This window comes from Grus americana, chromosome 1, assembly GCF_028858705.1.
Source record: "Grus americana isolate bGruAme1 chromosome 1, bGruAme1.mat, whole genome shotgun sequence".
Taxonomy (NCBI): Eukaryota; Metazoa; Chordata; class Aves; order Gruiformes; family Gruidae; genus Grus; species Grus americana.
The window spans coordinates 56,968,208-56,984,847 of NC_072852.1; the positions used below are offsets into that span (position 1 = coordinate 56,968,208).

The window sequence follows — 16,640 nt, forward strand, 5'->3', positions numbered from 1 at the left end:
AATAAGGCCCAAACACATTCTTATCCATAAAATACTAAAAGCATTCTCCACAGGCTTCAGATAAAACTACCTCCCAACCCAACCCATCTTCTCGATCACCAAAACCCCTCCTTCCAGGGCTCTATAAAAATCAAAGCCGTCTGACACACTTTATTTTCCCCAAAACAGCATTTATCAAGGCTTCATTTTTAAAATCTGACTCTTGTGAAACTACTGCTAAAGGGGAAAAAAACGGGGCCCTGGTCTCAGAAGCTGCACCTATGCATCTGGAAAGGGACCAGGCAGAAGCCCTGCTGGTGGCACTGACAAAATCCATCCCTCCAAGGGCATCAGAACAGATGGATCCACACAGCAGAGAGATGAATTCACCCCCATGTCCTACAACAGCCCAACACCAGCATTCATCAAATCAAAAGGAAAACACACATAGAAAAGGTTGCTTTACTTTTTCATCCCTCAGTACCCAAGCCTTTTGCATTCTATTGCCCAGCCCCAGCCTTGGAAACAGCCATCAACTGTCCACACCCTCCATCACTTGACAACTACAGCCAGCGACAGGGATCTGCATCCCTGGAGGGCCGTGTCTCCCGATGAGGATGCAAAAGGCAGAGAAGAGGCATCATGAGCTGCGGCCACAGATCTGCTCGATGTGGTAGATCTCCTTGGGACAGTCGGCAGACAAGATGAGAGGCGCATCCTCTGTTATCACAACGTCATCCTCAATGCGCACACCAATGCCACGAAACCTCTCTGGGGCACTCACATCATCCTCAGGGATATAAATGCCTGAAAGAAGGAAGGGAATTAAAACATACAACACTCTCCAGAACAACACTGTTCCCTTACTGCACTGCCATGAGAGTAGGGTTGGATTTTCAGCAACATGACATGAGTCTGATCTTGAAAAATTTTAAAAAGGAAAGCTGCTCTTTCCCCTCACTCATGGCAGTTGGTGGGCTAAGAAAGTGTCCCTTAGTGCCTACACACACTAGCATGGTAATAAAAACTTCCACAATTACAGCTGGCCTTTCTGCACTCCTTGCTCTCAACGCCATGTTCACAATGATGGTTTTAACAATGTTCTGAATAGAGAGAGAGGACAGCCAAGCATTAACTATCAGTTTCCAGCTGACAGCTCCAAATCCAGTGAGAAGCAGAAAGAAAGATTCGTGAAATGCCTAATTTACAAAGCTAAGTTGTGAATGCCTGTAATTGCAGACTGCAATGCTTGAGACTTATGCTACCAGTGACTGGAAGTAGTTCAGTCACAGTAATACAGACCATAGCGCAAAGTTAATTTACCCTGCTTCTCTGCACTGTGACTGACCTGTGCTGCTGTGGGTCAAAGCACTAGCAGTCTGAGGTCTATACTACTCTGCCTCTTGCTGCACAGACACTTTCTGAGAGTTTACTCCCACAATTTGTTACCTTGGCTGTGTTTGGGAAGGAAATAAGGTTTTCTAATACTGTAATGACTTTGGGAGGGGAATAACTTAAGCTTTTCTAATGCTGTAATAATTTTCCATTTTACCAGAAAGGACCTGAATGCTTTGGTCTGAGGGATCAGCTAGCTACTCAAAGCAATACTGTTACCCTCAGTGTTTCATGTTTTCGTCCACGACTGACTGCATATCTTTTTACCTGGTTCAATGGTTATCACCATGCCTGGCTGGAGCGGGAGCGATCGGGATATATCTGGGGTATCGTGCACATCCATGCCCAAATAATGGCCCACATGATGTGGGCAGTACTTTCGAACAGCCTAGCAGAAGACAAAACAAGTGTCATGGAGGCAGTTAAACACAGCCCAACCTCTTGTTCCGATACAAAAGATGGGGAGAAGAGACGGAATAGTTATGTGTTTAACTAGCAATCTTACTGCCATGACTAGGTCACCAGGGGCTGTCTCCCATTTACCAGAACCAGATGGCCCTCAAAACCCACCAGTACCAGGAGTACATTGCAGACTGCCTTTCCCCCTCACTGAAAAGAACAGCCCAAGCCCTCACCACCTTAGCATGTCAGGCAAGACTTCAGTTTTTGGCTCACTGAGCTCTGCTGCCCCAACCCTTTTCCATCCCTTAAATATCCAACCCCTGTGTTGCTCCCATCAGCAGACCCTGACAACCGACAGCAGCTGATACAGCTGCTTTGTCATGTGGCAAAGAGTTCTCTTATGCACGACAGAGCGGATGCTGTGCTGATTTCACTCAGCAGCTACACAGGATTTTAATCGACCTCTACAGGGCACTGACACCGCCTCCCCCCGCACCATCCTAATCCCCCTCCCTCCAGAGAGGAGCTCCTTGACAGCAGGAATCAAAGAGCTAATTCCTCCTCTGCCCCCACGCTCCTCACATTCACTGGGGAGTGAGCCGCAGACAGATACTGGTCTCATCTGGCTGTGCTGCCGCCTGCCGAGAAAAAATGGCATGATAGCCTCCGTTCACAGGCGAGAACTTGTGCTGTTATTGCACTGACACTGCAGGACAATTAAATCTGGCAGAAGTCTGTCCTGCTGCCAAAGGGGTAGTTCTGTCACCTGGTTCCACCATCTTTCTTGCAATGGCATCATCAATCATGCAGGTTTGCAGTGAGTGGGGCCGGATAAACTTCTCTAACTGCAAACCAATCCTATTTTATCAGCAGGTTCAGCTCTAAGGCAGACCGGTTTCCCAGTCTTGTTCACCAGGTAGCTCTGTGAATCCCAATACTGACACAAAATGGTGCAGAAGAGGCAGCAGGTGGAACGACTGAGAAAAATGGGCTGCGCTTTTTGGTGGCACTGCAGATTTATGCTATGTTAAACACAAAACTATGACTAATTGCCTGCAGCCAACCCTGGACTCAGAATTTTGTGTTAGTGCCAATGTCTCTATAGGTTCCTTCAGACTGTCCGCACTCTAAAGCTGCATCTACACTAACAAGCAGTGCAGACCACTGGGAATGGATATGCAGAATGAAACAGCAAGTTGTGGTGGTTTCACCCTGGCTGGACACCAGGTGCCCACCAGGCCGCTTTATCACTTCCCTCCTTGGCAGGACAGGAAGGGGAGAAAAATAAGGTACAAAAAACCTCATGGGTCAAGATAAAGGCGGTTTGATAAAGTAAAAGCAAAAGGCCGTGCACAGAAGCAAGGCAAAACCAAAAGATTTAGTCTCTACTTCCCATTGGCAGGTGCTGTCCAGCCACTTCCCGGGAAGCAAGGCTTCAGTATGCGTAGCAGTTGCTCCAGAAGACAAACGTCATCAATAACAAATGCCCCCCCCTTTCTCCTCCTTTTTCTCTTAGCTTTTATTGCTGAGAAGATGCCATATGGTATGGAATATCCCTTTGGTCAGTTTGGGTCAGCTGTCCTGGCTGTGTCACCTCCCAAGATCTTGCCCACCTCCAGCCTACTGGTGAGGGGAGAATGTTGTAGAGACAGCCTTGGTGCTGTGCCAGCGCTGCTCAGTAGCAGCCAAAACACTGGTGTGTTATCAACACCTTGCTGGCTACCAATACACAGCACAGCACTGTGAGGGCTGCTATGGTCAAAATTAACTCCATCTCGGCCAGACCCAATACACAAGTGTTGAGGAACAAATATTCACACTATGTGCATACAAGACTGGGGGGTTATTTCAGACCAAATTGTGTGCTGAATGGTTGAAACACGTCTTCAAGTTTAGTCTTGCCTGAGAGAAATCCAGTCCTGTGCTAAGACCAGCCCGCATATAAATTAAAGCATTGTGAGTGGGGACAATTAGAAGATTAATCTCAAAAGCACGCTCCTGAGCCAAACTAAAGCCACTAACGTAAGGAGAAAACAGTCAGGCCTAGTGGGGGGAAGCTGGAGTGAAAAAACTTCAAGTACCTTGAAGAAGTGGCTGTCAGTGATGCTGCTCTTTAGGACCCCCAACTCTTTCAGTTTCTGTCCAATGAGGCTCAGCATGAGGCTGTAGATATTTTCTAGACTCATGCCTGGGGAGCAGAGGCTCAGGCAGGACTTCTGGATATCCAGAACAGCCTGGTATAGTTCTGCTTGCGGTTTGGTGAACCTGAAAACCATTGAGGAAAGGAACAAAGGACATTTTTCACAATTAAACCTCTACCCAGAACCTGTTTTGGGGACAGATTCGGTTCAGTGTTGGAGCAGAGAAAGTCAGAAAGGAAAGCAACTGGCTCCCTATATGAAATGCCAGACAAGGCATGACTTCAACATGCCCTTCAATACACTGAGTAGAGGCAGGGTTTCTCAGCTGACAACCTAACCCCAAAGCAAAGTAAGGCAAAGGTACTGCAGGAAAAAGAATGCACTTGAGCCAAAACATACAGGAATCAAACACACAACCACGGGGACACCACACCAGCACATTCACAACTGACAGAGCCATGTACAGGTCAAGTGAACTTCTGTTCTCTTACACAGAACCAGAGTCAGCCACAGCTGATTGCACAAAAGCCCTCTCTGCAGTTTCAGCATGTTGTAATAGCAGAAAATAGCAGTAATCACACATATTCATGCAGTAGTTAATGAGGCAGTGGGGAATACAGCTTCTCATGCTGAAAGATTAGTTTATATAATTTGATTACTCTGAAGAACCACCAAATGGAACATGTTAAAACTACTCACACAGAGATGGAACACACATACACTCAATCCATCAATTATTTAAGAGCTTCTCAAAGTTCTTCAAAACAGCCTTATTGCAGCATACCTTCCATTGACAGGCCAGGTACGTGTGATGTCACTTACATAGCAGGAAGACTCACATCCACCATCTAGCAAGACCAGTTCACCATCCTGGAGAATTAACAGGAAAAAATGCCCTGTGGGTCAGTCTGGCTATTAACTGAATTGATTTCTCTGTCTGACAGCAGGAAAGGAGATTATGTATTTATTTTTGCAAAGCAGCTGCAGAGATGTGAATTCCTTTTGCAAAACAACACTCCAGGTGCTACTCTTTATAAATAGGCTATTCCAGTTGGAATGTTTCTCTGCAAGGTAGTCTCTGACTGCTATGTTTATCTACAGCCTGAACTCTTAACACACTGGTTTTCAACCACTTTGGAGTAAAAAAAGTCATTTTCCTCGAACTATTCTGCGCTCTGAGGCAGCAGTCCCATTCACATCTGGATCACCTACTCCAGCAAATTACACCAGTGACTCCTCTCACTAGTTGTTCTCTGCTAGTGACTGAGATAGAAGGGTTTTTGCAACAAAAACATAGATTTCTGAGCTACCCATGAGACCACTAATGGCTAAAGATTTAGCATTGCCACAAAGTAGGAGGACCCAGCAAAATTACTTCTCTGGCAGTGTATCACTACTGTAAATGCACTATCGAATAGCTTGTACCATCTTCCCTGTTCTCTTCTGGGACTTTCTTGACCTCTCTAAGATATACTTCTGAATCTATCTGGTGATGAAGAAAAAGCTTTTGGAGATGTGAACCTCCAATTCACTTCAGCAAAATTGTTCCTTGTCAATTAAATCACTGACTGCAAAACAAAGACAGACAAAGGGCCAGGAACAAAATCACTGCTTTGCTTACCCTCCTTAAAGGGGCTAACAACAAATATAGCAGTGAGATCTGCAAAAAGTTTGGATTAAATTCTCTATGGATTTACACTGTATGTAATCCAAGGCCTTTTATAGAGATTCACTCCACAGATCTGTGACTGTGCCAGCAGCCATGAAGTGGAATGACAAGGAATAATTCTAGCACATTAAGGGAAAAAACAAGAAGCCGAGTTTCACTGCTAGCACTACTTCCAGTGCTAGCTACTATCATTGTGCACAGTTAAGTGCCACAAACACTTACACAGTAGATAAACTAGCAGATCTCACTATCCCACTGAATAGGCAGGCCATTAGCTATCCATTTAAATTGTACTTTTAACTTTTACAGAATAGCTGGTTCAATTCTTTAAGTAAAATAGGAAATTATAGCACCTGCCCTCTTCCAAGCAGTTAAAAGAAGCTAAGTAACAATTTATTGGCTAAGGGAATTCCGCCTGTGGTTTGATTGTCCAGTAAGTGCTTTATGTTGTGCATCTTGTCCTCTGTCTTTAAAAGCTGAGTCAAGCAGTGGACTGAATGAAGATACCTTCCAAATTAGACACTTTGCTAGCCTATTGGCAACAAGATCTGTAGGAAGTGGCACACAAAGGAAAAAAAAAAAGAGTCAAGTTTACAGGTTTAACCTCCTACTTAACAGTTTTGAAAAAAACAAACAAGTGACAGTCATTTAACTGAACAACTTTAACAGAAGCAACTGGAGTTACATGAGCACGCCTGACCTTGGATGACAGTACAACAAAGGAGGCTTCTTTCTGCCAAAAGCAGCCTGTCATATCTTTTGTATGTCTGTCTCTGCAGATCATTTCAAGGTCTGCTAGCATGCCAGCTTCAAGAAAAGACAATGCTAGCGGGAAAGTTTCATCCTGCATTAAGACAGAGGAAAAATACGCTCCTCTGAAAAGTGTAGCATGAAGAGAGCAGTGGGGAAATACCGCTCCTGAAAATACTTACCTGATTCTAAACATGTATTGTCAAGAAAGCTGGAGAGGGTTCAATTCAATAATGTGAATCTTCAAAATAAGACGTTAATTTACCTACAGCCATCTAATCTACCTCTCAACATTTAACGCTGATCCTTTCCCTCCTTGTTCCTTCCCCATTTTGCTGGCCTACATGGAGTCCGAAATGCTTTTCAGTTTCGCCAGAGCAGGAATGTGCTATTTATTGCGCCTTATGTTGCAAAGCAAGGCCAACCAATGCAAGTGACAGAAGAAGACCCCCCCCTCAGTACCTTCACTCTGCCTGCTGCAGCAGTCCCTTTTCGTGAGGTTAGCAATCCACCCAGCACTGCACACTGCTGTACGCCGTGTGGGAGCAGACGTGCTTGCTAAATGAAGTTATTTGCAAGCTTCTTTTCAAGTCCTTCCACTGTTTCAGAAAATACTGCAGCAAGTGCAGAGGACAGAAAGGGACTGGACGGAGTGAAGTTAATCTTTCACTGACAATAAAACTAACCAGGGCAGGATTTCTTTCCCCTGCTCACTGGAAAATATGTATTTAAGTGTTTTTATCTGTTCAGTCAAAACAAAGAGCAGCTAGGGGACACACATGTGGACAGTGTGTCACAGTACTGCATTTTAAGTTACTGGACACCATATGGTTTACCTTGATGAGCTGATTGTTCTTCACATAGTGCAAAGTGTTTGATCTATTGCCACCAGCAACAACAGGGGGGTAGGCCAAGATGTCAGCACCACGAGCCCGGCACTCGAATTCAAACTGCAATACCAATTCAGAGAGGAGGAGACTGTTAGTGCCAATTAACTGCTCTGGGACTATTATAATTCATGTCCTACAACTGTTTTCTGAATTTGTACAACACAAAGTGAAACTGGAAAGTGAGTTCACTAAATGAAAGCAGCCTTGAAGATTTTCCAGGAACAATGAAGGAAAAAACTACACAGCTATCCACTTTCAAGAGAGTGTTTTAAGCCTGCATCTGGTGTCATGGAAGCTCTTTCTGATGCAAGCTGTTCAATACTGCATCAAACATTCATTACGTCATCATAAATCCAGGTGAGGATTTGTTCTTATATAAAAGTAATGCTCTTAGCTGCCAAACAACTTTGCGAATTTTCAAAGATCCTAAATGTCAGCATGATGACAGTTGTGTTTTGCTCTCATCTTTTAAAATTAGAAAGTACCAGCATATTTACAGCAGTATCCATTTTCATGACTCTGTTGGAAGGTTTGAAAGCATGCACTACCTTGATGTCCGAGGGGGGAAAAAAAAGGCACTGTAAGCCTCAAGATCTTTACCTTTCTTGAGTGATAAAGCTGATGAAATCATGGAAATTAATTAACTTACATCTATAAAGACCCCCCTCTATATCCTCAATATATTAATAACATGTCTTTTTTATAATTACCAAAACCACATGGGACAGAAAACTCCAGGATGGCTACATGTAGTAAAGTAGATTTTATGATCCCGATTCTGGAGTAAAAAATTGATCTGTAAAATACACTTTAATTAAAATAATTTCCTTTATAAGTCAGTACTGCTGCACAGTGCCATGTCAGCACAGGCCCATCTATGTCATAACACAGGGTGAAATCCTGCTGATGTTTCTCAAACAGGCATCTCACTGCAATTCCTTACAAAATTCCTTACCAAATGCACAGCCCAATTAGTCCTTACTTTGTAACTGAGAAGTGTGTACACTGCTTCAAGACAGCTGTGGTAATCTGATGATGTAAGAGGCTAGAGTCAAGAGAAGCATGCTTTACAAATAGGTGTTATAACTACTTAAATTCTGTACAATAGAACTGTATTATGGAATGAGATAATAACTATATCTCTGACTGTTTAGCAGGTGTTGTATTTAAATACAGTAGAAAAAGACATCAATAGCAGATAAACTTAGACAACCACTACGTTCACTCAGTGAGGGTATGGGAAGTACAGCTGAAGAATTCCTCACACTGACTTTTCTGCACATCCTAGGAACCACAAGAGCTGGGAGGAGAAACGTGCTACAGCAGGAGACACATTGTAGACAGATCTGACATTTCTAGTTTCCTGGAAGGATAACCAACATCCAGCCCTTCTGTCTCAGCTCCGACCACAAAGTACTCACCTTTGCATACAGAAAGGCTTCATCCACTGGGGATTTGCTGGCAAACATTGTCTCTATGAAAGCCTATGAAAAAGAAGGGACTTTCAGTTAGCAAGGAGCCTGAACTTGAGAAAAGTTCTTCCTTTTACCTGCTGTCTTTTGAAGAAGGCCTAAAATCAGCTGGTCCAGAACACCGGAACCAGAGGCAGCTTTTCCTTCAGATATGGACAAGCTGTGCCTCTCTTTTCTATTTGGCTATTTTAATAATATTTACAAAAATATAGTTGCATTTGAGGTTATCTGTTAGATTAGTTTAAAACTGGCCAATGAATTCAAAAGGTGTTTGAGGGAGAAGGGGAGATAGGGACATACAGAGGCAATGTGTTCACAAAAATCCTGTTTCCTCAAAAACAACAGGATAAATGGGGAAGAAAACAGTGGGGGGAAGGAGAGGGGAAGCTGGGAAGAGAGTGAAGAGGCTACCCCTGTTCCTGAATAGATATTGCTTTTAAACAAAGTCTAACAGCTGCTGGCTTGTCTTTGCTGGAGTTACATTAATCGAGAGAAGCTGGTAGTCCAAGCAGTCTTCCTGTTTCTCCTTGTCGTGTGGAGGAGGCTGGGCCCAGCTGATGGTTGAGACACAGCGGTTCAGTAAGAGATTAGGCCAAAGCTATCCTTCCAGCCAGTGTCACCCTATCAACAGCCCTCTCCCCCTTCTTTAAAGGAATACACTGGTTCATTTGGAGAGCATACGACCCCATACCTCAGCTGTCACCCGTCCAGCTATCTTCATCCTTTCAATCTCTGCAGGAGATTTGATCAGCCGAAGGTTTTGCACTAGGTGTCGGATGCCCTGGATGTGGTTTTTGTTCCGAGCTTTTATTTCAGCCAGGGGCTGCATGTAGTCAGAGTGCAGCTCTGTATGCACCGGTTTGGTCAAGTCGTACCAAACAACGCTCGACTCACCTGGAATACAAAACGAAAGCTGACACAGGTGAAAATAAATGTAGGAATGTCCTCCTCATACTGAACAAACTCACTCCTCCTAAACTAGACCTGTTGCTATATTTGAGAAATTAATTTCCTCTGAATCTGTGTTTACAAACCATACAGACACCTTCACTGCCACAGGATACAAGTGATCTCTTCAAAATCTGGAAGATTAGCAACGCATAGCATGTAGATTTGACAAATCCTCACTTCTGTGCAAATATTGGGTTTTATGACCATCACTGAATGTGTATCTTGCACAGAGCCATTCAGAGTTTGCGTATCAAACTTGCACTTGTGTATACTAAGTAGCCATTGCACTGCAGTGGTGCGTGTTCCGAATTGTTCTCTCATTTAGCCTGTCCCCTCTGATGCTATACGGCAATTTACCCCTTACCCATCGCACAGAATCACAGTCATTATCAACTACACTTCAGAATATCTTTGGGGAACAGCTGCTTATTTCAGCCATTCAGAGAAGATGAACCTACTGAGGACAAACATTTATCTATGTGGAAATTTATTTAGAACATCAGAGTCAGCACCCACATTCTCCCACAGGAGCATTTTAAATGGGAATGAGTAGAAAAGCCACGCTGAGCCACAGCTAAGGTCCACCCAGGCCCTCCTCCTTTGCCACAGTAGCCATCAGCAGGTGTTTACAAAAAGTTTCTAAGAAACTGGGCATTTATGAAAGAGCATTTCCTTAGCACATCGCCCCCACTTCTGGTTTCTTCATTTCAAGGCTGCATCTTCGTAACATTGATTAACAGCTTTTCATGGACCTCTCCCTCATGGAACTAAAAACTTTTGAATCCATTTATACTTTTGACATTCCAAACCTTCCACGAATGATCGACGACTTAAAAGGTGTCAAAACCTGCCATCTGATCATTTCATTTAGTGTTCCCTTTGTTTGTAAATGATGAAAAATAGCAACTAATCATTCCTACTTATCCTCTCTGTGCTTTCCATAACCATACACCTCTCTCATACCTTACTTTCTGTTTTCTCTTTTTCAAATTGAGTGGATTTGTCCAGCATGTATCTCATACACACCCCATACTTGATCATCCTTGTTGCCCTTTCTGTGACTTTTCTATTTTCAATATATCTTTTTTTGAAATGAAATAACTAGAATCCGAGATGGTATTTAAGACTCCAGCATTCACTATTTATTTGTGTAATCCCCCAAGCAGTTGACCTTTTTATATTGTCATAAGCCTTCAGCTTCATTTTATAATGCATTTAAGTTCACCCTGGATTATAAGTATTGAGGCTACATGGTGATGTTAGATGCAGAAGAACACGTCTAAAGGACACCAACGTTCACATTTCAAGAGTAACTCAACATCTAGCTAAAAAAGGTGAGCAGACTAACAACCTCCCTGTGTGGATCATTTTCCAAGACTATTATGACTAACACACCTTCAAGTTTCCTGTACTTCATCTGGTTCTGGCTCTGTCAGCAAATATAAAACGGTAACACAGCTTGCGATGCTCTCTTGCTTATCCTGTTCCTTACGTTTCACAAATGTGCACGCTTGCATTCACATGGGTACACGAGAAATTCAGAGGGGAGGAAAAACTACTATTTTCAAAACTACGTTTCCATTGGTGACCTGCAGGAAGCTAACAAGAACTTCCAACTGCCTTTGTCATACCATCATACCCCCTGCACTTCCCCAAGTTCACGATAGTCTTGGTGTCACAGATCACCTTCCAAACCCATACCATTCAGACCCTGCAAACCACATCTCATCTCATTCCCTCTCCATTTTATGTTACCTTTCAGCTTGGCCACCAAGTGCCTGAACTCGTCAATGGTGTAAGCTTCATCTACTCCTGTGAGAGCAACTGCCCCATCTGTGCCTGATCTGGGCCCGTCCCACAACTCTCGGCTTGGATCTCTCCGAGGCACAAAAAGTATGGATTTGTGGGACGGCAGTGCTTTGCCAGGAATGCTCTGCAGCACCAGGATGCTGTCGGGCTCCTGGAACCCACAGAGGTAGAGGAAGTTAGTGTCCTGGTGGAAAACATAGGGGATGTCATTGCTCATGTAGTACATGGGGTTGGATAGCAGAATCACTGTGTGGTCCAATCCATCCCAGCCATGGGCTTCCTTCTGGATCAATGCCATCAGTTTGTGTCGGCGAAGAGCATATTCCACCTGTGACAATCCCGGGGTTACCTCTCCTACAAATACAAAACAAATCAGCTAGAGAAATTCAAGGCACTTGTGATATTTTACTAATCGCATGCCTGATTCCTGCCTAGTCCCTGATGCCTTTCATATGCATGGCTTCATTGTGGTCCCTCATCAGCCTTTCCATTGCACTCTCATGCATCTCTTCAGCTTCCATCCCTACAGCACACGCTCACTCAGTCTGCTCTTCCATCGTGCAAAGACAGGAATTAATTTTAACAACTCAGATTGTCTGTTATGTATTTTTGTGCAAAAGCAGAAATCACAAAACCTGGCAGATTTAGACAAACATCCAAAACAGATTGGTGTTTTCAGAAAGACACGTAAAAAAAGGGGAAAGGGGCAGGGCAAACTGGACTTTGACTGCTGAAAACTGATGGGTTTTATAGCATCTGGAGACTGAACAGAAGATTACCTCCTGAGGTTGAGCATTCACTTCCTCAGATAAAGCTAGAATGTCTATTCAAATACACACTAAGTCAACTCATAAAGTAACCAGTTCTAAACCATAAGGGGCGGGTTGAGTGTTACAGATACTGGGAGATCAGGCAGAAACACAGAGGTTGCAGAGTCTAACTGGTCACAAGATTCCAGGCAGAAAGAAACCATGAACTGCAGGCTGGCAGCAGACTCCGATTAAGAGAAGGAATCTCCTCCAGGGCAGATGTAGCTTTTCTCAGTAATGAACAATTTGGATTTTTCCAAAGTTAAATACTTATATTCCTAATGACTGTAACTGAACAAATGATCTCTTAGATGAAAGTATGTTTTAAACTGCTCCAGTCACGAAGGATACAAAGCACAGTGATCAAGATACTCACCAAAACCAGACTGAAGTTGAAAGATCAACCAACAACAGCTTAAGTATGTATTTTTTAAAATGTGAGACTCCTTAACTATGCTTTAAATTAATACATAAGCCTTAATCAGTACTTTGGCTAATACCCTATTTTAACACAGATTGCATTTTCATACTGTTAACTTTCTACTTTCATAACCTTTTCTTCTTCTTTAATGTATTAGGCAGTGACAATTTTAGAACAAAAACTGAAATTTGTCTTGTACTGTAAGTGGATTCTTGCATGGGTGGGGCGGGAGGGGGGGAAGTTCTATCCAGAACATTTTCCCTTGACAAAACAGAGTTTAAGAAAATCACATATGTTGTATTTGCATTAAACTTTACACCTTTTCAACACCATACATCCCCAACACCTATTTAGTGTAAAAGGTTCTTTTTTAAAAAAAACCCCAAAACCACCAAATTTGTTTTACTCTCTAGATCTAGAAATGACAGAGAACATAGAAACTGTTTTAATGCAATCTGACCCCACATTTCTCCAATATTACACTGCAAATATACTATGCTCCGCTGCATTCCAGTCAGCTTTCTATCTACCACAAACAGTCTAGTAAAGTTTAGAAGCTGCAGTAGGGTGGAACATGGGAATCCCATTTGTCTTCTGACTGCAAGGTCTGGAAATTCTCTTTGCCTTAAAGGTATATTTGTTTTTTAAAACAATAATTGCAATAAAACAATGTTGTATTATTCTAAGGAGAACACCATGCCTTTATTAAATGGAAAATTACTATGGGCAGCTAGAATTAATCTCCAGCATTTCAGCTGTGAGTACTTTTAAAGTGTCAGCCTCATTTACTGTGAGCTGTTAATCAGTGCCCTGAGCAATCTCATCTAATACTCAAGTTTACTCAGCTTTGAGGAGAGGGTGGACCTTGTGAAGTCCAACGTGAATTATTCTACAGTTAAATATCTAAGTGCATGGTTACATATTCATCGGTTCTCTCTGTATACCTATCTATGGAAAAAGAACACAGAACCAGAATGTTTTTCTGGACATATTCCTGAATGTATTTTTACTTTTTTTTTTTTTTTTTTTAAGATTGAATCACCATCCTCTCATACCTACATGCTTATGTTCATTAATCTCATAAAACTGTACAACCTCAGCTTCTCTTTCATTGCTACTGTCTAACTTCATAGCCACAAGTCTCTTTTTCTTCTTTTCCTCACAGCTTGAATACTCTTCTTAAGGGGGCGTGTTCTTTAGACAAGTGGTGTCCATCTGTCAAGTCTCTCCCCAATCTCCTTCTCTGAATGACATCTTTATTTTGTGACTCACAAGACACTGGATATGAAGCAGTCTGGCAGTTCAGCTTGCACAAAGGTTTCCCCCTTAATATAAATCATATGTCTTTGCAGGATAACAAGCTCACAAAACGCCACTGCCATGAAAGGTCTGCAGTACCCAAGTCAGCAACACCAAGCACTCTATAAGAAAAAGGTGAAAAGCTAACATGTGAAGCCTATTTTTGGGATCAGTATCGTCTCAGACAAGGAAATTAGCTACTAAATATAACTGCTGCCTAATGAAGGTAATCATAAAGAGCTGAAACCATGGACAACTGTATGATGCATCAAATCAATACTCTGTCCTAGACATCTCAGCAAAATAGGCAAGAAAGAATACTAATGATTGGCTCATACAGAGCCTGAACCGAACCTGGTTTGAGAAGGTGTGGGTGTGTGAAAGGGCTGGGCTGGCCCAAATACCGGTTTGGAATCTTCTTCTGCTGGGCAGGCTGGATGGAAAATCTTCGGAGAACACATGACTTGCAAACTAGAGGAAAAGAAATGCACCACGTCAAGGTGAAAGACCTTTAGAATTAGAGAACTGCAGAATTATACTCCAGTCATCTGACTCTTAGTAGCATTCATTAACCTTATATGAGATAAATATCCCTCCTTAACTTCTCTATTCGTTGTGTACCATAATAGTTTATGAAACAATGTGCACACAACTCAACTAACGCTCAAATATTCATCAGATTGAAAGAGATTAACATACACTAAACCTGGCAATCCAGCAAGAAAACCCAGAAAACTATGTCAGTTGGCACATCCCAATTTCTACGCTTGGTGTTCATGATGCATTCAGCACTGTCCCTCCCTTGCTTCCCTCAAACACCACAGGGCTTGAAGCACAACACCTGCATGTTGTCTCTTCTTGACTATGTCTTCAAAAAATACCACTTATCTGGAACAATTATAGTTTTCAAGGCCTCTCCTGTTCTTTTTTTACTAGTAATGCCAAAAGGAAACCATGAAATAACACAGGTTTGTACAGCAATGTGATTTTTTTTTTCCTGTATGAAAGATACTCGAGTCCCTGTTTATGTATTTAACTTACTTGACATTAGCCAAATTGAAAACAGTTCCTCAGAAGCATACAGTTATGTATCCCACTTCCAAATCCACACACAGCCAAAACAGAAAAGTTTTAAAGAGAATTACAAAAGTGCATTTGGGAGCTGGGGATGTGCACAATAAGGCAAAAGCTAAAATTAAATACCATTGTCACAAACTTTACCAACTTTGGAATTCTCAGTCACAGCCTTTTGCAGCTGAAGAATTGCTCGTGCCTAGATATAAATCATCAGACACACAGAAGGAGATGGTAATCGGTTTCCTAACATCTACCAGCTGATGTTTCAGAAACTAGTTCTCTTTTATGTCACTTAACATGTGCCTGCTACAAAATCAATTCATGCTGCCATAGCATGGCACTGGATTCTTAGAACAAATGATCATCAACTCTTCACTAGCATAAGCAAGGCAAAACAAGCAGAACAGCTGCCTGCCTTTCAGGGAGCTGAGACTCAAGAGACTTATAGCAGAACATAAGACCGTGGATTTTCTGTGGGAGCCAGTATGATTAGCCACTAATCATAGATTACTTATGCACGACAACTGATAGTCATAACATAAACCATACACTATGTGTAACATAGTAACAGCCTGGAGACCCAGGCAGTGAAATATAATTACAGCTTTTTGTGCAGTTTAGAAAGATAGTATTTTCACTGTTTCTCTCCACCCACGCAGAAGACAAACAGGATAGCTCGCAACGAGACAGGAGAATACAACAGGCATTAAATAAAGCAATATTTTGAAGACAGCAAGAAGCTTTCCACATCGTTGCTTTATTTTACAAATCATAAACCGTTCTTCCCTCGGATTCAACCGTGACTGGGGCTACCACTTCGCTGCCGGAGAGAGCTGCTCTCCCGCGCCCCTCGCACGCCCAGCGGAACGGGGCTCACCCGCCCCTCAGTGCCGCCGTGGTGCGGGGGTGGGGGGGGAAGCAGAAGGAAGGGCTCTGAGGGGCGATAACGCTCAGCGTGCCCCGGGCAGTCAGCTACCAGCGCCCCGGGGACGGAGGCAGCCACGGACATGGGGCTGGACGGGGCCCAGCGGTACCGAGCGGGGCTGCACCGGTGAGGTGAGGTAAGGCGTGTGGGGGGAGAAGGAGTCTCTGACCTGGGAAGCCGCGCCAGCCCCTCACCGCCGCGACAAGCCTCCGGGCCGGAAGGCGCGACATGTCCGAGGGAAACGACTAACGCGGGGCTGGGCGGCCCGCCCGCCCGCGCCCCCGCCAGGCCCCCCCGCGCCGGCCCGGCCCGCGCATGGCGGGGCCTTTTCCTGCCACGGCGCCGCGCTCTGACACCATCAACGAGCGCGGGAGCGCGGACGCCCCACGCCGCCCGCCCCTCCCCGCCGCCAATGAGCAGCGCCACACCGGCTTAGGTGTCCGCGGAGGCCGCCTGTCTCGCCCGTACGGGAGATGCGAGGAGGAACCCGGGCCACGACGGGACTCCAGCAGCAGAGGGGGGACGAGTGACAAGACAGAGGAGGGAGCAATGCCGCGCGTGGCGGAACTGAGCCATTCCACCACCACCTCCGCTTCTAGAACGTTCCCGCCGCTGCGCGGCGGAGGGGCGGGACCAGACCTTGGGGTGGGC

The 16,640-nt window shown here is 43.9% G+C and overlaps 1 protein-coding gene across 2 annotated transcripts; it reads right to left on the minus strand.

Annotated features, from left to right (window-relative positions):
• Nucleotides 1–427: 427 nt before the first annotated feature.
• Nucleotides 428–16,575, minus strand: XPNPEP3 (X-prolyl aminopeptidase 3). Of its 2 annotated transcripts, none has more exons than XM_054819404.1 (10): nt 16,418–16,575; nt 14,342–14,458; nt 11,405–11,812; nt 9,390–9,592; nt 8,648–8,710; nt 7,173–7,286; nt 4,702–4,787; nt 3,858–4,041; nt 1,642–1,762; nt 428–786 (listed from the first exon to the last, which is right to left on the minus strand). In XM_054819404.1, exons 3-10 carry the CDS (start codon nt 11,754–11,756, stop codon nt 620–622), a joined length of 1,290 nt encoding a protein of 429 aa, XP_054675379.1. In that variant the 5' UTR covers nt 11,757–11,812; nt 14,342–14,458; nt 16,418–16,575; the 3' UTR covers nt 428–619. The 2 variants fall into 2 exon arrangements, with proteins under 2 accessions (XP_054675379.1, XP_054675369.1); XM_054819394.1 differs by lacking the exon at nt 16,418–16,575 and adding an exon at nt 16,159–16,343.
• Nucleotides 16,576–16,640: the final 65 nt, after the last annotated feature.

What these genes read in the sequence shown, in the direction of transcription:
- XPNPEP3 (XM_054819394.1), bottom strand. Translation starts at nt 16,219, where the DNA reads ATGTCGCGCCTTCCGGCCCGGAGGCTTGTCGCGGCGGTGAGGGGCTGG. An exon ending in AGAACAATCAGCTCATCAAG is followed by an intron (nt 4,788 to 7,172) that starts GTAAACCATATG and finishes TTAATTCTCCAG; the next exon opens with GATGGTGAACTGGTCTTGCT. An exon ending in ACCTGGCCTGTCAATGGAAG is followed by an intron (nt 4,042 to 4,701) that starts GTATGCTGCAAT and finishes AATGGTTTTCAG; the next exon opens with GTTCACCAAACCGCAAGCAG.